We start from the raw sequence: 21,023 nt of genomic DNA on the forward strand, positions 1-21,023 counted from the left end.
AACTATTCTCCAAATGAACTTTGCAAAATTACAATTAAAGAAAAGATGTTGAATAGTCTTATTGCAACTACAAAAACAACATTTTTCATTCTCATGGCAATTTCTTCTTAATAAATTATCTTTAGTTAAAACCACCCCTGTGTACAGGAACCACATGAAAATATTGATTTTCAATGTAAGCTTCAATTTCCATAAGTATCGATTGTTGTATATTATGTTACTATCTAGCATTGCCCTATACATTGACTGTACCAAGAAATGACCATTTTGATAAAGACCATGTAAACAAGCCAGGCTCCTAAGATAAATCAATGTTAGCGATTTTGGCTACTAGATCATGCCATGTCTACGAAAAGATACATTAGGAGGATCATAATGAAGAACTTCCGAAATAGATTGTTGCTTTCTATAGGCAATGTTGTATAAAGTTGGGTGTTGCTCTTTTAAAGTGGTTGTCTCTAACCATTTATCTTTCCAAAATCTAATTTGAGTGTCACTCCTTAATTGAAAATTCCCAGAGCTTAGGAATAGATTTTTGACATTCATTAATTCCGACCAGAATTGTGAATCACCAGGTTTTTTAGCCACTTGAGCAATAGTTTTATTACCCAAAAAAAATTTCTAATCAATTTCTGCCATGTCCCATCCTCATTAATTAACTTAAAGAGTCATTTGCTTAGTAGACATTTGTTTTGGTTATCCAGGTCTTGAAGACCCAAACCACCCTAATCCTTCGGTCTACAAAGTATGATCCACTTTGCCAACCTATATTTCTTCTTATAGTCATCACATTGCCAGAAGAATCTAGATCGGTAATAATCTAATTTCTTGAGAACACCTTTTGGTATCTCGAAGAAGGATAGCATGAACATGGCGAGGCTACTCAAAACTGAGTTAATAAGAACCCGCCTTGCCCCATAAGAAAGATGTTTTCCTTTCCAACTACTCAATTTTTTCTCAAATCTATCTTCTATCATTTTTCAATCCTTATTACTTATACGTCTATGGTGCATAGGAATTCCTACATACCTAAACGGATAATCCCCTAGTTCACATCTGAAGATTTGTATATATCGATCATTATAGTCTTTGGCTTCTCCATAGCAAAAAAAAGTTTATTTTTATGAAAATTAATCTTCAAGCTTGATAATTGCTCAAAGGTATAGAGCAAGAGCTTCATATTTTTTGCATGTTCAAGATCATGATCTATGAAAAGAATCGTGTCATCCGCATATCGAAGAATTGAAAGACCATTTTCAATTAAATGAGGGACTACTCCACCAATTTGTCCATCTTCCTTTACTCTTGCAATGAAAATTGCAAGTATATCAACCACTAAATTAAACAGGATTGGAGACATAGGATCATCTTGTCTTAAACCTTTTCTAGTTTGAAAATAGTACCCCACCTCATCATTAACCTTAACACCTACATTTCCTTTGGTTACAAAATGTTATATCCAAGAACACCAATTGTTTGAGAAACCTTTCATCCTCAACACTTATTGTAAGAAGGGTTATTTGACTTTATCATAAGTCTTCTCAAAATCAAATTTTAGGATTACCCCAAAATAACCATCGTCGAAGTCATTACATACAACAGCCAGATCAAAGTTTATTGGAACCACCGGCATGTACCTCCTAAACAGATGCATGAGTTACCTCTGGGACTGTAACATCCGCGAGTTCGGAGGCACCGGCAACCTCTGCGACAATACATGGAGTTTCCTGGGTCAAATGCTCAACAGGCTCCACTTCCTAGCTACTACTGCCCGGCACATCCTGAACCGATGGCATCGAGCTTCCTCCGACACCCACATCAACTACCAACTCTGCGCAACAAACTTGAGAACCATTCACACATTCCTTGTACAGCTTCCAATCAATTTCTGACGTCAAGTCCATAACAACATAGTGAGCCCTACCACCCCTGTCGGCATCAAATCTTTCCCGTATGGTTACATTACTTACATCCGCATCAACATTCATAACTGTCCTAACCCGAGCAACAACTTCGTCGAAGCAAGGAGGGTTCCCAAATTTCAACACTTTCTCCCTCATCTTATCAAACTCTCCATTTGTATTAACCGTGCCACCACAAAACATACGAACAATCTGTTCCATCTACACAAACCATCCAAACATTACACGTGTACACAAATATCATTGCTATAACACATGCAAATCCTACACATTATACATTTCAATATGATTAAAATTCATCTCTACAATTCAAAAACACTTGTATACACACATGAACATGTATTGCTCATATAATTAAGTGTAGCTATATGTATTTCAATTTCCTACGCTCAAACAATTACATGTAACAAATTTCACACGATACATATGCATTACTATACATACATAGCACGATATATGAGCTCCGATCTAGATCGAAACATACAAATTTCATAGATCAATAAAATCATAGTCTAAACCCTAACTACCCGAGAACTAACAATGCAAACAAAAAAAATACTTTGAGGGATTAGAGGAGCTACCTTCCTAAGACTCTTTCCCCTCAAATCCCCTTCGAATCGGGCCCGAAATCGATGGAGAATGGAGGGAGGAGGGCGTCGGCGGCGCTTGGAGTCGCTGCTGCTCGCGGGTGGGTGAGGAAGAAGAAGCCCGATGAGGAGAGAAAGGCCAGGGCACAGCCTGTATGCAGTTGTGTCACGCCAAAGGGGGTGGCGTGACTCCGATCGCGCCAGCTTCCTTGGCGCGACACAGGTGGGGAGAGAAGACCCCGGGCGCCCCCTGTATGACGCTGTGTCACGCCAAAGTGGCTGACGTGATCGAAGTCGCGCCAGCCCTCCTGGCGCGACACATGTTTGCCACGTCGGCACGCCGTGTGGTACGGGGCCGGATGACCGCCAACGTGGCACCTCAGTCACGCCAGACTACTTGGCGTGATAAAAGAGGCCACTTCTTAAAATTTTAGATCCCCACATATTTTTATTAAAATATTAGTATTAAATAGGCTAAAAAAAATTCCATCCCCGGATGAGCGGCCGCGAGACACACGCAACACAGGCGAGCCAAAGGCGGCTGTGGCCTGTGGCTCAGCTCCGCCGCCCGTCCCGGGCCACTCACACGCGCGGGCCCGACCGGGGCGGCCGAACCGCCTGGCTCGGCTGCCGCCAGGTGGCCACCACCTCGTCGTCTCAGCTCCGCCTCGCCTTCCAATATCTCTCTTCCTTCGCCGCCGCCGCGCGCGCACTCTCCTTCTCCTAGGCTTCTCTACGCATCGTCGCCTTGGCCCCGATGGAGATGGCGTGCTTCAACGGCTCGCTCTCGCCGCGCCTGACCTGCGACCGGCCGCGGGGTAGGCACGCGCACTGTAGAGCGGCGCTGCGGTACCTCCCGCAGCGCGCGGCCTCCTTCCCCGGGCGGCTCGCACGCGGCGCGGCGGTGGGTCGTGGCAGGAGGCGGCTCGCGGCGGCGGCGGAGCCGCAGACCTTGCAGGAGCAGCCGGCGCGGACGGAAGGGTCGGGTGCCGCCGAGGCTTGCTCCAAGCTGATCCTTGTCGTCGGCGGGACCGGTGGCGTTGGTAGGAGAACATAATCCCTTCTCTCCATTACAGCGTTGTTAGCATTTTCTTATCGAGAATAAGATTTCGTGGCGGATTTCAGCGCCTAGACAGTAAAACTGGCGAGTTCATTTATCTGAATTTGACCTATCCTTCCAATTACTGAGTTTCACTCATGGGAGACGTTAAACATTGTAAAACGAAGGATGACGTGTTTGCGTCGCATCATACGTTTTCACCTACTTGTGTTGCTGTCCTGCAGCAGCAGTTCTTAGTGTTGTTTGCCAGATCAATTGGCAAGATATTGACTGAGTACATCCTTGCAGGGCAGTTAATTGTAGCATCTTTGCTGAGCAGGAACATCAAGTCAAGGTTGCTCCTAAGAGACCCCGAAAAGGCAGCGTCTCTATTTGGCAAGCAGGATGAGAGCGTTCTGCAGGTACATTTGGACTTCAGCAGTCTATTTTGTCCAGGTGTCCACGAAAAAAAGTACAGTGTATCGTGACTGGAGTGACTCCAGCTAATACGAGTTTAACTTTCATGGCAGGTTTACAAAGCGGACACAAGAAATACTAATGATTTGGATCCACAAATGTTTGAGGTTGGTCCCTTCCGTTTCTTTGAAGTCATACAGTTTATCTGTTTATGGGCTCTATTTCTGCAATGATTGAAAAAATCAAAATATAGGGGTTTCTTTTCATAGGGAGTTACGCACGTGATCTGTTGTACTGGGACTACAGCATTTCCGTCAAAGCGCTGGGATGGAGATAACACTCCAGAACGTGTAGGTATGTAGTGCCTGGGATTCTGCAGTTAAAGTTAAAATTTTCGCCCAAGATTATCTAGTTAATGTTCAAAAAAAGAATCTGCAGTTAAACTTCTCTTATCTTACTTAAATAATCTAGTACAATGCAAAAATTTAAGATAGACATAAAAGTTTTGGGTAAGGACAATCTTGGGGGAGCCTAGGAGACTTTCAGTTCCAGAATGAAGCAAATAAAAAACTGACATGTAGCTGTGGCAGAGGGATAGTGAGTTTTTCTTTGAAATCTCAAGTTCTCAACATCAATTTACTAGGTGCTTATTATGTAAATATTCTGTTGGTCAGATCATGCACACCTCTATGCTTAGTCATTCGAGGTCCATGTGTATTGATGATTATTGCTATATATTTATGGAAGCATATCCATCTTTGTCACATATAACAAGCTAACAGCGTCAGTGATGAATTCATGGGTGAGCAAACAATATCTTACTGCTTGTTCGCTGATCACACACACATTTTCTGTTGATAGATTGGGATGGTATCCGAAATCTGGTTAGCGCCCTGCCACAGACAATCAAGAGACTGGTTCTTGTGTCATCCATTGGTGTTACAAAATACAATGAACTGCCATGGAGGTATACCTTATAATTCCAAGGAAGAACTTCGGTATTTACAGTTGAACTTCATGACATCATAGTAACTGTGTTACACGGACACGGGTGTCGGAGTCCGACTCTGGTGCGGGTGTCCAATTCGGCAAACTATAAAGAGGATTCGTCAAGGATTCGTCGTATATATATTATTAGTTTTATTTTTTTATGTTTTAAACCTAAGTATATACATAAAATATATGTATAACATAGACATCTAACTCTTCTTTAATACATTAGAAGGGGAAATAAAATCATAGTTCTACTTTAGAATCAAATTCACTAGAGTTGTCAAAGAAAATAGAAAAGAATAAAAGTGAAATGGGCTCAATTCATCATTTGTTGGCCATTTGGCCCATCCAGCCATTGGCCTATCTAAGCTGCACGCCCTAAGCCCCAGCCGCATGGCGCACACTCGAGTCCTCCTGAGTCCTTGCTGCCGCCGCCGCCTCTCCGGCTCTCCCCTGACTGCCGCCGCCGTCGCCTCTCCCTCCCCCCCCCCCCCCGCCGCCTCTCTGGCTCTCCCCCAACTGCCGCCGCCGCCGCCTCCCCCCCCCCCCCCCCCCGCTGCCGCCGCCGCCTCCTCTCCCCCGCCTGCCCTCCACCTGCTGCCGCCACCTCTCCCCCGCCGCTGCCATTGCCTCTCCCCTGCCTGCTGCCGTCGCCTCTCCCTGCCTTGGACACGGCCACACCGCGTCGGATGCGTGTCGCACCGCGTCCAACGCGAGTCGACACGGCGATACGCGTCGACACGGCAAAAAATTGTGGACACGCGTGTCCCTGTAACACAGCATAGTAATGTTAAATGTTATGATCCATTTACAACAGTATGCAAGACATGCTTTATGTGTACCCTGAAATTATTCAAAGTTTCATAAACAGTTTATATATATTAGTTTATTATTAGCAATGACTTCCTGTCAGAAAGTCTTACCCTAATATTTGTGCGCAAGACTTAACATGTTTGTTACTTCCACCTTAGTTTACTGTGCCTTTCACCTTGATATTTCTTTCCATTGAATTTTATTCAACTTCAACAATGCCAGAATTTTAACCTTGGTCCTTACTCAATCATGCTATGTGTTTCTCAGTGTCATGAATCTCTTCGGTGTGCTCAAGTACAAGAAGATGGCAGAAGACTTTGTCCGCAATTCAGGCATACCATTCACCATTATCAGGTTTATATCGTGCACAGAAAAAAAAATTGTGGGCCCATCATGGATATATTATTCTGACATGATGCTAGCTGTTTGCAGGCCTGGAAGATTGACTGATGGGCCCTACACTTCGTATGATCTTAATACGCTTCTTAAAGCTACAGCTGGAGAGCGACGAGCAGTAGTTATAGGCCAAGGTCATTTCTTGTTTTATTCCCCTGCATTTTATGATGATTTTTTTAATAAGAGTTTTGGTTCCTCTTAACACTTTCTCATTATCCTACTTAGGTGACAAGCTTGTGGGGGAAGTTAGCAGACTGGTGGTGGCAGAAGCTTGTATCCAAGCTTTGGATATTGAATCCACTGAAGGACAAATATATGAGATTAATTCAGTGAAGGTATTCATTTTTTTAGAGCGGATTCATAATTATCTTAGGCTCATCAACCAAGAAGTAATATGATCAAATCCCAGAAAAATCACAAATAAATTCACACTTGTAGTTAGCATTTGGACTGCTATAGGATTCGAACCGTGGCTTGATCACAAGACACGGTACCAAACCGGTTAGCATTCATGCTTATGACATGGTGTTTATATTTAATCATTACCTACATTCTTCCCTTTTGAAACATAAATTTTGTTTACCTTTAAAATAAAATAGGTAATCGCTGCTTGTTGTGTCATATGGCTGGCGTGAATATGGGTACTGACACTAACTAGAATTGCTGCATACCAAACTGGACCTCATTAGATGTGCATTGTTGCTTATTTTCTGGGTAATTAAGTGCAACCTGTTTATCTTTGACTGAGATGGACAATATAATTCAGGGCGAAGGACCTGGAACGGACCCAGAGAAATGGAAGGTGCTATTCAGATCTGTTCAATCAAACTAGTGGCATTCTGTGAAGCTCTATGATACATTGTATATTGTACTGTAGTGTAATTCCATTGAAGCAGCATAATCCATTAGTCATTGTCTCATTGAACAGTAGCAATTATGTATACAGATTTAGGTTCAATCACTTGCAAGTTGCACAGATTGTTTGGTTTGTGTACATGATGTGAGCACGCAGATACGACCATTGCCTCCCAAAAGGGATTGCTGGTGTTGGAAAGTAAAGTGCAATATTCATTGGGTTTGGTACAGCTTGAGCTGCTGAAATGGCATTACTACTGTCTTTTGAGTAGGGATGGGAAATAGATACAGATTATCTGACATACTCAAGGACTGAATTCTGACAGGAGGATGTGGATATAGTAAGGATTTTTTTTTCCCTTCATCTGAGCAATGCGTTCGCTATTCAAATTTGTATTCATATTCGACTCAAATATGGATGCAAATATGGTACTGATTTTATCCATCTTTTATCAGTAGTTCAGTCTTCTATTCTTATTTGATCAATTTTGGGCCAATGTATCAATACTAAGCCCTTTCAAGGGCACTTTGATCGCTAACTCCTTTACCGACCTGCACGGCCAATCGACTACGCTGAGACGCTGACGCTAAAATAACATACAAATTACTGTGTCTGCTATACAAGTTGTATCTTTCGAACTGGTGGTTCTGTGGTCTGGTTCGACAAATGAACCAAGAGACTAACCAGTCCTACAACAGATGAACCACCAGCACGAATGTGAACATAAATGAATGGTCATGATAAACTGTTGTTAGCATAATTCACTTGAACTAGGTGATCATGATTAACCTAATCACTAGGCATCGTCAATTAGCAGCAGAATTGTGTAATTAACTTAGTCTAACCTTGATTAGGCGAAGCCATTAGCGAATTGTCTTAATGGATCGGGGTAGAGCCGCGACAGGGTTATGTACTTCGGTGAAGACGAGCTGAAGGTGTAGAGGAAGCTGGCAGATTCGTTGGTGTAGTCGCTGGCAACACACCGGTGGCGGTGACAGCCTTCAGTCACCACGAGTGCTAACCATTAAATCGAGAATATTAGGGTTTGCATGAGCCTCACAGAATTGATGATCTATGGCCGTCGGCTAACCCTTCTTCATATAGCACTAGGTGATCGGGGCCAAAACCAATTAGGTGGAGTCGCCATTGAACATGGCGCATGTGTGGGTCCACTGACCCCCTAAGGACTCGACCATGTAGTTAGTTAGCCTGACTGAGAAGATCACGACCAACAATTATGTGTGTAAGGGCACGAATGTGAACACAAATGAATTGTTCTAATAAGCCATGTGTAAGGGTAGGTCTCTACCGTAGGCATGTGTAGCCTGTGCGGCTGCATAGACCCCCATGTGACTTCATGTGCAGCATCACCTTCCTGTTCCTAGGTCGAGTTATTTCGAACAATTGGTTATCTATCTCATTTTGCTCTCTTAGCCTTCTTTGTTTCAATAATGTGCAAAGTTGGGCCTGATCTGGCCTATACGATCAAAATTGGATCGAAATACTATTTGTCCCGTCGTTAGTTAGACCTTTGAGGCTAACATTATCTTATGGGCCAGTAGCACTAGAAAATCATATGAGATGCTCCCAATAGGATGACATTTGGCAGAATTAGTAAACTACGTTGTCCAATATCTAGTTCGAAATATGAAGTCCAAAAAGGTTTGCCAAATGATCGAATAGTAGCAGGTAGTTAAAAATTCTAAGATGTGATTTCTAGCAAGTTGTAATTCTTAAAAAAATATTTGTATTACTGATATAAATAAAGAAACTTGTTTTTAGAAGTGTCTTTACTTGTACATAGGGCCTAACTTTGAAATTCGCATTGGGCCTCCAATTTCTTTAGGTACGGCCCTAAGCGCGCAAGGACCCGTGGAAATTTCGGGTTCGGATTTACACAGAAACACAGAACGTGCTCGTCCTGGGGAAGACGGGAGAAGTCGCTCTTCCGAGTCTTTGGACGAGGACAACATTCCAATATTTTTTTTCTTCCATCGTATCGGATCAAATCACGAGCCCAAGCGTGATCGTGTTTTCTAAGCCTGGTCGCGTAGCCGACTAGCCGTAACATGCAAGCGGGGCATGCCGCTGCGCTGAAACTACCGCCTGCGTTCCCACCCGCGTAGACAAGCTAGCCAGAGCTTAGCTAGGGAGCAAAGGGGCGCAGCCGGCGCGCGCGATGCTGCACATTGTGGGCCTGGGCCTCGGCGACGAGCGCGGCATCACGTTACGAGGGCTCGACGCCGTCCGCCGCTGCACCAGGGTCTACATGGAGGCGTACACCTCCCTCCTCCTCACCCTCGGTACCGACCCTTCTTCCATGCTCGCCAGCCTCGTGCGTCACCGCAACCTGTTCGTGCAAATGCCTGGCCCGAAAGCCGCCGCTCATGCCATGCATGTCCCATCGCGTCGACCTCTTGCAGGAGAAGCTATACGGGAAGGGGGTCACGGTGGCCGACCGGGAGATGGTGGAGGAGCGCGCCGACCAAGTGCTGCGCGAGGCCACCGACGCCGACGTCGCGTTCCTCGTCATCGGCCACCCCTTCGGGTAACGATTGCTTTGCTTCTTCATTCCAGGTGTTTGAGTTGGCTGCCTGATTACGGCCATGGACTTCAGTTCATCCAAGTGTGCTATAGTCATACATTCTTAGGTTGTGTTTGGTGTTGTGAGTTGACTTCTTTTTTCTCTGTATTTAGTTCTGATGAGATTTTCAGGAAAACTACACACTGATCTGGTTGTTCGAGCCAAGAAAATAGGGATAGAAGTGAAAGCGATCGACAGTGCATCCGTCATGAACGCAGTTGGAGTTTGTGGGTTGCAGCTTCGCCGCTATGGAGAGGCCATCACCATACCGTTCTTTACAGAGACTTGCAAACTAGATAATTTCTACCAGGTGATTGTGAACAACCGTTGCCATGGGCTGCACACACTTTGCCTACTAGGCTCGTGATGCTTGTTTACCTTTTCAACATTGTCTGCACTCGTCACTGGTAAGAAAAAAGGCAATTGGCCATGATATTTCTATATAGGAATAAGTCAAGTCTTAGCCCCTCAACTCTTGAGTTTGTCCGATTTTGACCCTTAACTACAAAACCGGGTAACTCTCACCCTTAGCTATCAAAACCGGCTCAATTTCTACCCCGAGCCTGTTTGAAGTGGTATTCGAGTGACGTGGCGGTGGTTTTCTGCTGACATGTTAGCCCATGTCTCCTCCCTTCCAAACAGAGCACAAATAGAGGAAGCGCGCCAACGATGGAGTGCATGGCGTCGCCGGTGATGAAGGCTCGAAGGCATCGGTAGTTGGCGTAGAGGTGGTGGCCATGTTGTCGTGGACTTGAGCATTGGCGGTGTAGCGAGGAAACGCATGGTCGTGGCGAGCGGATCGACGGAGGCCACTGATGCATGGCGACGGCGAGACATGGAGCAGGTGCACGGCGGAGGAGGGTGCGTGAGCAAGTCCACGGCGCACCGAGGTCGTGGGTGGCCTCACCCTAGCTGGAGATGGGGCGGAGAGGTGTGGCAATGATGAGATGCCGTAGGGATCAGAGTTGTTCGTTGTGGCGGTACTGGTGGCCATTCCGTGTGGGCGAGCGCGACGGGAAAGGGGTTCTGCGGCACCGCACGGCCTCGAGGAAGCCGTAACTAGTCTCGGCTTGGTCAGAGGTGCAGCGAGGAGGCGGCGCTACGATGAGGTTCAACCGCTAGAGAAGTGGCTCGCTGTGGTGGCACTGCGGTCATCCTATAGCGAAGGCAAGCTCGTGATAGAGCTGTGGTAGTCGTTGCAGTGCTCATAATGTAATAGCATGGCCTGAGGCTCACCGGAATCGGAGATAGGCGTCGGCAGCGCTCTCGTCGGAGTCCGGAAAGAAGGTAGCGGTGGTGGTGCTTTGGCAGCGGAGAGTGAGGGAGAGGGGCGGAAAGGAGTGCAGCGAGGCCGAGGGTGCCCTTTTATAGACTCAGGGAGGCGTAGAGCGGGGGTGGGGATTGAAGAGGGGATTATGGGCATCAGTGGAGTGCACGGGGACGGCACTGCGTCTAGGGGGGCGAGGCTCGGCTGGCACGTGTGGATTCTTCTAGCGAAAATCACGGCAGCGGTAGGTGAGGAGGGGGGCTCGGGATCTCCAAGCGCGGCCGCGTCGGAACGAACGCGCGTCCATATGAGAGGAAAAAAAAGGGGGACGCTGACTTGGCTCGCGCGCACGGAGATCGCGCCAGTGGTGGCGCTCCTGTGCTGGCGTCGAGCTGGGGAGGGGAAGGAAGAAGAAGGTGGGCCTAGGACGCGGACAAAAAATATAGGGTCCCACATGTCAGCCACAAGGCAAAAAAGTTATTTCCTGCTTTTGTTGAATGGGTTGGTATGTCAGCATGACATGGATGCCAACATGGCGAAAACTGCCACCATGTCACTCAAATACCACTTTAAATGGGCTCAAGGTAGAAATTGAGCTAGTTTTGATAGTTGGGGGTGAGTGTTACCTGGTTTTATAGTTGAGGGTCAAAATCGGACAAATGCAAGAGTTGAGAGGCCAAAAGTGGACTTATTCCTTCTATATATGGGTGGCATGTTTTATAACATTTCTTTAGATGATCAATATATTGACATTAGATCTTGATTATTGGGACTTGTGAGCAAGTGCATTCAATCTCAAACTATTATACTGCAACAAAATCAAGGTGTAGTTTGTTTACTCTTCTTGCCTATGTTATCTGAACCTCAAGTATCTTTCATTCTTTCTCATCATCTATGTTTCCCCTCTCTTTTTCATTGTTATGCATTAAGCCAAATCTTGGAAACCTCAAGTTGTCTTTCTTTTGAATATTAGGGCATGAATATAACTTTTCCAAATAAATAAACAAAATCCTGATTGAACAAATTATTCAACACATATATTCATGTAATGGAGCCGGCATCCGAGTCTTTGTGCAGGTAATATAGTTCAGTCTTTAGACAGGTGATTTACCGTAGTTTGTTGTCTATGATTCTCATTACACCTCTCAATGCAGAAGTACATCTCTTCTGAGCTTTCCTTAAAAAAATAAACATCTCTTCTGAGCTTGTGCACTGACAATATATTGCCTGAGCTCCCAAGACATTCTCAATCTTCTATGCGATATATGCAAGCAGCTCTCACTAGCTGTGCTTTATGTTTGTATTTAGGATAATCTATCTATTGCCATTCTATTTACTTTGGTCTTCACTTCCAGAGGAAAGAAAGTGTTCGATCCACCAAGATTCATGACCATAACACTGCAATAAGTCAACTTTTGGAGGTGTTGTAAAATCGCAGAGAACCTAGTATAACCTCTGAACTTGTTTTCTGATCCAGTTACCTTTCCTTGAAAAATGCTCTATTTTGCCTGTCATAGCCAGAACAGTATCCTTCAACACAAATATTGCCAGTTTTTTTTTTTCTTCTTCATATAATGCTCCAAATACATTCATTAGCCTTACTGTGCAATTGGCATTTTTTTCAGATCCGGCACTTGACACCGATTCGCTATGCGTAGGTGTAGCTCGCGTGATCAGAAGATTGTTGCCAGGCCTATGGGGAAACTGGATTCACATCCTCTGACTTTGCTTCGGTAAAATCAAAGGTGCTACAATAATATGCAGTTGGTATTTTCTCCTCCGTTGGAGCGTGAATGAACAGTCCAGGTTACTGTACTATTTTCAACAGTATTTTCGCAGCAGCAGGTGCTACAGTGCTTCTACTACAGTATAAACTGTATTTACTGTTTATACACTCACGATTTACTGTAACACCTCTGACTTTGCTTCGGCAAAATTAGATGATGCGAATTCGGAGAAACTGAGAGGTGTTAATTTTGGTTCACCGCTCACTGTCTCATCGTAGTGGGAAAGATGAACCCAGTGGAAAGAGATGGTAGAATTTTACATGATCAAGTAGTGATCTATGTTCTGCAACAATCCTCTACGTGAGTGCTTTCATACGGAGTTTCACTCCTTATAACATAGAACAAGAGAATATTTACACCTTTATTTTCTGTGCTGATCAGTACTAACATCATCACCTTTTTATGGGATGACGTGTAATCTCTTTCTTTACTGAATACTTTAACGCATCTCCGTGTAAAATCAGTTTGAGAGACCACTCATCAAGGAACGCTTTCAGAGCATTGTCTATCATGAGAGAAATACCATGGTCCATGTACTTGTGTTCTTCCATGTTTTTGCACATATACAGTGATCCTCATTTTTCTCCTTCCTACGTCTCCTCTGCCTCTAATCTTCAACGGAGTCTTAGCTGGTAGGGGGCTGAAGTCTCTCAGCCCCATGTAGATCTACTCCTGCACACGTGAAACTCGTTATCTAATTTATCCAAATCGCAATGTCGCATCACACGATATTGAAACATTTCTCATTCGAATAAATATCATATGGGATTCGTTTTTCCTACCTATGGTGGCACACGGTTTTACGGAGCAGGAGCGGGGCAGTGGCGCGCTCACGTGTGATCTGCATGCGCATCTCACTTCTAGGCAGAAAAAAAAAAGGTAAAATATTTCCGCAAATAGCTTTTTTTTGGGGTACAAATGTGCAAACAACAAGCACCAGCCACCGGATCCCGATCTAACGGCTCAGGCGGGCGGGCTCCTCACAGCACCTTCCATCGCCATTGGAGGAGGAGCGGAGCTCGTGCTAGGGTTTTAGCGCCGCCGTCCCTCTCATCCGCCGCGCCCAGCCAAACACTCCAGCCGCAAACTCAGGGAACCAAGCCGCCGCGCGCGATGCTCTACATCGTGGGCCTCGGCCTCGGCGACGAGCGCGACATCACGGTGCGGGGGCTCGACGCCGTCCGCCGTTGCGCCAAGGTCTACATGGAGGCCTACACCTCCCTCCTCTCCCTCGGCCTCGACCCGTCCAGCCTCTCCAATCTCGTGCGTTTCCTTCCCCGCCTCCTCCTAGCCCCTTAATTTTGTGCGTTCCTTCATGCCCGCAACCTGTTCGCGCAAATGCCTAGCTCCCTGGTTCGAAGCTGTCGTTCACACCTCGTTGCTTTCTTCTGCAGGAGAAGCTCTACGGGAAGGAGATCACGATGGCCGACCGAGAGATGGTGGAGGAGCGCGCCGACCAGGTGCTGCGCGAGGCCGCCGACGCCGACGTCGCGTTCCTCGTCGTCGGTGACCCATTCGGGTAACGATTGCTTTGCTTCGTTTTCGTGTTTGTGTTGGCTGTGCGAGGGCGTCTTTAGATGGCATACGCATGCTCATTGCGTGACTGAGCTCAGTGCGCTGTTGTTGAGTTCGTGACCATGAACACTAGGATACCGATGGCGGAGCGCACTTGTTCCTACGCGGATGTTGTTTGGGTGATTTATACGCATTTTTCTTTTTGGGCTGCATGCATGAATTTCTTCTATATTTGTTGCTTTTCTGCTTTGGTAGACCATTGGTATATGGCATAATTGTGCAATCTCACTTACATGTCGCAGGCCATGATTCAATAGATGTCCTTGGGGCTTACAATTGGTTCATCATGTCATGTCCTTGGGGCTTAAAATCTGTTCATCATGCCATATTCCATCTCTATGCATTATAAGTATATATGTGCACATATTTACGTCCCCCTTTGTTTGAGTAAAAAAAAAATGTAGACTTGCATATGTGTAGCAAGTGCTTCTTATTTTGATTATGTGCATACACATATACCCCAATATGCACGCATGGAAGTCTGATTACAGTCATTGACTTCATCCAAGTGTGATATTCAGACACTGTGTGAGTTTGTTTTTGGTTTGTGACTTCACTGTTTTTCTCTGTATTTAATTCTGATGAGATTTTCAGGGCAACTACACATACCGATTTGGTTGTTCGTGCCAAGAACATGGGGGTTGAAGTGAAGGTGATCCACAATGCATCTGTCATGAATGCAATTGGAGTTTGTGGGTTGCAACTTTACCGCTATGGAGAGACTATCTCCATACCATTCTTCACAGAGACATGGAGACCAGATAGTTTCTATGAGAAGATTCAGAACAATCGCCGGCATGGGCTGCACACACTTTGCCTACTAGGTTTGTGTTTCTTGATTTTTGCTTGACCTTTTCAACATTGTCAGCGGTTAGCATTATTAAGAATTGATCATGAATTTCTATCCATGGGTAACATGTTTGGTAGTAAACATTTATCTTGATTCTTGTAAGAAAAATAGAAAATGCAATCAATGTTGAAACTGTTAGAGTGCAAAAAAAATTGAGGTATTATTTTGTTTAGTCCCTAGCCTAAGTTATTTGAACTAATCTTTCCAATCATGTTGTTTTCCCCATCTTTAAATCTATAAGCATGAAGCAAAAGCTTGGAAACTCCATGTTATCTTTGTTTTCAATATTAATGCTTGTAGTACAATAACTTTTTCTTGCTACTACTAGTGGGCTTGGTTTGATTTTATCACTAGTAAAAAAATAGCTGATTTTATATCATTCAATGCAGATATTCGTGTAAAAGAGCCGACGTTAGAGTCTTTATGCAGGTAATTTAGCATAGTTTCCTGTCTATGATTCTAATTACCTTGCAGTGCAGAATTGCATCTTCTGAGAATTATTAGACTAAAATGTTGGTCTCTGCATTTTTTTTTCTCCCAAGACTTGCTCAATATGACGCAAGCAGCCCTCAATAGTTGAGCTTTATATTGCTGTTTATGATAGAACTATTTTTTTGCAATTGTATTTACTTTGTGTAATCACTCCCAGAGGAAAGAAAGTGTATGAGCCACCGCGGTTCATGACCGTAAACACTGCAATAAGCCAGCTTTTGGAGGTGGAGGAAGCACGTGGGGGATCTGGTAGAATCTTTGAACTTGTTTTATCTAGTTAGTTTTCTTTCAAAAATGCTCTTTGCCAAACATTATTTAATATTCCTATTAAAGTTCAGAAAAATATCATGTTGCACAAATACTGATAGTTTTCTGTATAGTGCTCTAAATTCTCCATTTATTTGATCAGAGCTCCTTACTGTGATACTAACATTTAAAGATCGCTTGTTTTCAGCATTTAGCAAGGATTCACTATGCATAGGTGTAGCTCGCCTTGGAAGCGACGATCAGAAGGTTGTTTCTGGCCCTATGGAGAAGCTACTAGATGTTGATTTTGGCCCACCCCTTCACTGCCTGATCATAGTGGGAGAGACTCATCCATTGGAAGAAGAGATGCTAGAGTTTTACATGATCAAGTAGTGATCTACACAGCCTACTTCCCTGCAAAAGTTGCTTCATGTGAGTTTCACACAGTGAATTGATTAAGGGAATATTTAGACATTTTCCCTGTCAACATTGTTGTATCAATACTCGTATTGTCATTGCATTGTTGAATCGGTAAGTTGTAGCCAGTTGGATGCAGAATCGCCCATGAATGATATTTTGACGTTTGCCGCACCCTGCAATTGGGTGTGCTAGGAGTAGTTTTCTCCTCAGATACTCGAATGTGTAAACAAATCCGGGATGGACTGTATTGTTTCGCAATGCGAAATACTTATGACACACCCGAACCATGTTTGCAATCTGCGCATGAATGTGGTTGTGTTCGTGTAAAATCGGTTGGAGATATTAGTCACCGAGGAACATTTTCAGAATAGTAGCCATTGCTGCACCCATGAGTGAATTGTCATGATTCATATAATTTGTGTTACACCATCATCTTTGCACACTTGGCACTCGTTACATAAGTATGCAGATTCATATTGCGTTGTTCATCTTCATCGCATAATTACTCATATTTGAACACTTCTGGTAAGAAAGGTGAACAAACAAAAGAATGGGAGCATCATGAACATGAAAATGTTTTCGTCACAAAGGAACCACCGATCGATGCATGGTTGATTGGTTGCTGCATTACGAACACTTCTTTTTTTACCGAACTGGGGTGCAGTGCTCCATCTGTAGCTGGTGCAGCGCCGCTTCGGAGCCGAAGCTATGGTGGCTCGGCGACCTCCGGGACCGCGACCTCGCCGGCGTCATGGGGCCCTTCACCACCCTCGGTGACCGCTGCGCGACGGGCGGCCTGGTGGACCTCGCAAAGCCGATGTCGCTGGCGATGGAAGGGATGGGCGACATGGACGGGATCGGCGACAGCATGTGGTCGGCGAACGGGAAGCAGTGCTCCGAGTACACGTCCGAAGCGCCGGAGGAGCGCTCCTTGGGCGTGCTCATGGACCGGAACTTGGCCTTCGCCGACGCCGTCGACGCCATGTACCCAGGGAACGCCGGCGAGCACGCGGTGGCGTCGTCGTAGTAGTAGTCCCCCCTCGCCAGCGTCCGCCTGGGCCGGACGAAGGACCGCCGGGCCGAGCAGCCGAGCCGGTCGTCGCCGTTGCCGGGGTGCTGCGCGCCGAGGCAGGCGAGCGGGTCGACGGCCCTGGCGCGACCCGGCGCCGGCTGGTGATTCTTGGCGGCGGCGGCGGCGGCCCTGTAGGGGGACTGGTGCGCCACGGGGATGTCCTTGTCGAAGGGCTGCGAGCCGACCCACTCCTCTAGCCAGCTCCACCGCTGGTTGAGCGTCTCCATCTCGTCTTTCGACATGGGCTGCCTCCTGATACCGATCTTCTCCTGATGGCAAGGCCATGCGACACGTCAGCTTTGATGTACAGCCACTGCCAAACGGGTCCAAATGGAACACAAATGGCTACTGAAGAAGAGAGTAGGATGCAATGGCTATGGCGGCCAGGCCAGGGCACGTACGTTTTGGATGGAGGCGTACTGCAGGGCGCGCACGCGCTTCAAGGCGGCCTCCTCCCTGCTCCTCATCATGGCGCTCATCTCTTCCTTCGAGAAGATGCTGCTGTCCCACCCCTTGCTCTGCTCCTGCTCCTGCACGCGCACAGAACACAAGAGACCGACCGAACCGTCAGGCGCGGCGACCGAATGTATGCCGCGTACTCCCCGGCGTTACATGTTCTCCTCGGCCCTCGCTACAACATACACGTACGGCCTCATGGTCTGGGTTGCAGGCCGGCTGCATGGTTGGAACTAATGGACGCATCGAAACAGACCGAGCATGGGTTGGTCCCAGCCGGCTCAACCCAACAGCAATCAAGCTCCGATCGCACTACCGCGAGACGCACTGACATGACACGCGGGGTCATGCTCATGCACACCACACCCCCCCCCCCACCTTTACTCACCACATGCACCGCATGTGCGGCGCGAATCCCGGCTTGCGTCGTGAGAAAGCGCCAGGAAAAATACTAGTAGAAATTGAACTAACGCGCGGCATGTGCAGCGGGAGTGCCTTACGTGGACCGCGGCGGCGTACAGGCACAGCTCCCGCCCTCGCCTCAGCAGCAGGGCGTCGTCGTCGTCGAGCGGCGGCTGGCCGTGGCCGGCGGCCCCGGAGCGGTGCCGGGCCTGGATCTTCATGAGGGACTCGAGCCCGCGCAGGGTGGCCGCCGTCTGCCGACGCACCGCCTGCCCGCGGATCAGCGCCTGCAGCCGCACCAGCCCCTTGAGCGCGCGCAGCGCCCTCCGACCCTGCGCGTCAGCACTTGTCACGGCAAGTTCCTTTTTTCTGCAGACTGACTTTGCCCGAAACCAAATGGACGCACCAGGTATCCGCGGTAAGCCGACTGGATCGCGACCGCGGCCTGTTCTTTCCTCGACGCCGGCTGGCCGGTGAGGCGGACCACCTCGGCGGCCGCTTGCGCGGCCGCGACAGCCGCCTCGGCGGCAGCCGCGCTGGCGAGGGCGACGGCCATGGCGCGCTTGCTCTGCTCCTCCTCCGCCTGCCTGATCTGGTCCGCGGCCACGGGCTCCGGCGGCGGCGGCGGCAGGGCGAAGGACTGCTGGGTCCTGAGCTTCCCCGGTACCCACCTCTTGCTCCTCGCCTTCTGCGCAAGAATTTCTCCGCCGTTGTCACGGATATCGATCGACAGACAAGCTTCTTTCTCGATTGCTGTGGCTAACATAAAGCGTTTGCAAACCTTGTCCGGCTTGGGTTTCTGCTTGGGCTCGGAGGTGAAGAGCCGCTTGATGCGCTCGAACCAGCTCCTCCTCTTCTTCTCCTTCTCCATGCCGCCGTGTGAGGGAGAGTGGCTACACTCTACGCTCTACTGAGTGAATATCTGAAGCAAAACACACACACACACACACATCTACATCAGTCATCAGCCATCAGCATCACCAGAAATGCAAAACAGAAAAAAAGAGAGTCAAGAACTGGTGGTTCATACGTCTCAATCGTAAGATCTACGGAAATATTGACTGAAAGTGTGGCAGGAAAGATGGCACTTTGCCGGAAACACAATCCACTGTCCGTGTCTGTGCAAATCGAGAGGAATTTGTTTTCTTAAACAAGAAAAAAAGAGGGACCGCATTGGATTTAGGATCGCCATTGCCCTCGTCAGACGTCAGTAATCTGAAGCTTAAACATCTCTATGTGTCGTAGCGATCGGACATAGATAGCACAATAAACGAACAACCAAACATGACAGCAACTTGTGCCGCATGTAAGCTGCTGCTTCTCTCTGAAACGAGAGTAGAGTAGAAGAATTAAGCAGCAAGGGGGGAAGAGAAAAAGGAAGACACTAACAGATGAAGAAATCTCCATGGGATCAAGAAGAAGCTGAAATTCATGAGTACCTTCTTTGTTGAGAAACCTGTCGCTCTCAGTTTCTTGCGGAGCTGGAGCTGATGATACGGCGAGGAGGCTCATATAGACATGTTTGTGGCGCTCATGCTCGCCATCTCAGAGAAGAAGAGAACAAAGTCCAGTGGGAAGCCAGCAGGCCGTGCTCCCCATCTGAGGGAATCCCACATGAAAGGAGAAGAGAACTCTCTCTCTCTCTCTCTCTCTCTCTCTCTCTCTCTCTCCAATTCTATTTATATGTGGATGGAACATTTGCAAAGAGACCTTGAGATTTGTCAAGCTGTGAGAGGAGACGCTCTTCACCTTCCGCCATGTTTGCTTACCTCACGATGGCCCTGACCTTCATGTGGGTTTGCCGCTTTGATGGCCGACGGTGGGGAAAGAATGTCAGAATACGTGAATTGAATACAGCTACAAGAATGAGAATTTAACGAGCACTACACATATTTTTGGGCATTCCACAAAAATCAAAACATTTTTGGGTTGGGCTACTCCTACGGAGACCCACCCACCCAGCAGGACGACTACTCAACACGAACCTGTGAGGTCACACTCTTTCTTTTGGCTGGTACAAACAAGAGCAAAGCCGGTGCCCAGTTGAGAAATAAACAAGGGAAGGGAAGGGAAGAGAAGGGAGGGCAAAAAGCAAAGCAGGCAGGAAAAAGGAGGGCTGCCTGTCCTGAGAGAGTGAGAGTCGTTGTTGGCGCACTGGCTGGCGCTGCTGCATGGAGATCTGATCAAAAGCCAGAGGAGCAACCGTCCCTTGCTTTCTTGGGACGGGACACGCCATCCTGGCAGGGCTCCCTTGCACATGTCACTCGGCAGACTATAGTGCCGCGTGAACAGTCTAGAGTGCTGGGCTCATCTAGGACGGATGATCTTTTTTATAAGGGTACCACGAGTAGCCATACAACTCACACATCATATTCAGGCTACAAGCACGCACATAGTATACACATGGGTAGGCTCGTCGCGTACCTGGCGACTTGCCATCCGAGCTAACGCTCAGTCTCGAGGATGGAGGAATTATGTACGAATTTCAGACCTTGTATGGAAGCTAGCAACAAAAATCCACGAGGAAGCATCCCCTGTCAGGTTTTCAGTGGCCACTATAAATCCCTGAAAAATAATCACCAGAGAAGGTAATCCCTTCGTTCATTTGGGAGCAATTCGAGTACTTGTTTCCTTCCTTTCGACCATGGCGATGTCCAAGAACAGTAGTACATACTGAGCTGTGAGCTCCTCGGCTTGTTCCACTCCGTCATTGCGACAGAGAGCTTCATGGCCCTGTCTTGTGGCAGCGCCTTCATCCGTGGTGTCTGCATCGACGACTCCTCCACGGAGGTCTGTCGCATATGCGTTAATTGTTAGAATATATGGGTTTAAGCCGTTATATTTGTATA

General features: G+C 47.0%; 4 protein-coding genes across 7 annotated transcripts; 3 read left to right on the forward strand and 1 right to left on the reverse strand.

The window, feature by feature from the left end:
* Positions 1-3,088: 3,088 nt before the first annotated feature.
* LOC133916086 (sanguinarine reductase) lies at positions 3,089-7,250 on the forward strand. The gene is made up of 9 exons (XM_062359591.1): positions 3,089-3,552; positions 3,858-3,970; positions 4,079-4,132; positions 4,235-4,319; positions 4,827-4,932; positions 6,039-6,125; positions 6,204-6,301; positions 6,393-6,502; positions 6,934-7,250. Exons 1-9 carry the CDS (start codon positions 3,267-3,269, stop codon positions 6,997-6,999), a joined length of 1,005 nt encoding a protein of 334 aa, XP_062215575.1. The 5' UTR covers positions 3,089-3,266; the 3' UTR covers positions 7,000-7,250.
* A 1,841-nt stretch (positions 7,251-9,091) lies between these two features.
* LOC133914322 (probable diphthine methyl ester synthase) lies at positions 9,092-11,076 on the forward strand. The gene is made up of 3 exons (XM_062357440.1): positions 9,092-9,358; positions 9,447-9,571; positions 9,721-11,076. Exons 1-3 carry the CDS (start codon positions 9,203-9,205, stop codon positions 9,752-9,754), a joined length of 315 nt encoding a protein of 104 aa, XP_062213424.1. The 5' UTR covers positions 9,092-9,202; the 3' UTR covers positions 9,755-11,076.
* Positions 11,077-13,583: 2,507 nt separating this feature from the next.
* On the forward strand, positions 13,584-16,522 carry LOC133916089 (probable diphthine methyl ester synthase). Its single transcript, XM_062359597.1, has 6 exons — positions 13,584-13,924; positions 14,056-14,180; positions 14,831-15,060; positions 15,476-15,515; positions 15,736-15,827; positions 16,033-16,522. Exons 1-6 carry the CDS (start codon positions 13,775-13,777, stop codon positions 16,215-16,217), a joined length of 822 nt encoding a protein of 273 aa, XP_062215581.1. The 5' UTR covers positions 13,584-13,774; the 3' UTR covers positions 16,218-16,522.
* A 135-nt stretch (positions 16,523-16,657) lies between these two features.
* LOC133916087 (protein IQ-DOMAIN 12-like) lies at positions 16,658-20,333 on the reverse strand. Of its 4 annotated transcripts, XM_062359593.1 has the most exons (7): positions 19,614-20,332; positions 19,205-19,498; positions 18,956-19,096; positions 18,581-18,862; positions 18,273-18,506; positions 17,718-17,846; positions 16,659-17,585 (listed from the first exon to the last, which is right to left on the reverse strand). In XM_062359593.1, the coding sequence occupies exons 3-7, from the start codon at positions 19,043-19,045 to the stop codon at positions 16,890-16,892; spliced, it is 1,431 nt and encodes a 476-aa protein (XP_062215577.1). In that variant the 5' UTR covers positions 19,046-19,096; positions 19,205-19,498; positions 19,614-20,332; the 3' UTR covers positions 16,659-16,889. The 4 variants fall into 4 exon arrangements, with proteins under 4 accessions (XP_062215580.1, XP_062215577.1, XP_062215578.1 ...); XM_062359596.1 differs by lacking the exon at positions 19,205-19,498 and having other exon boundaries at positions 16,658-17,585; positions 18,581-18,859; positions 19,614-20,333; XM_062359594.1 differs by lacking the exon at positions 19,205-19,498 and having other exon boundaries at positions 19,564-20,333.
* Between the last annotated feature and the right edge of the window lie 690 nt (positions 20,334-21,023).

The sequence above is a fragment of the Phragmites australis genome, chromosome 4, assembly GCF_958298935.1.
Source record: "Phragmites australis chromosome 4, lpPhrAust1.1, whole genome shotgun sequence".
NCBI lineage: Eukaryota > Viridiplantae > Streptophyta > Magnoliopsida > Poales > Poaceae > Phragmites > Phragmites australis.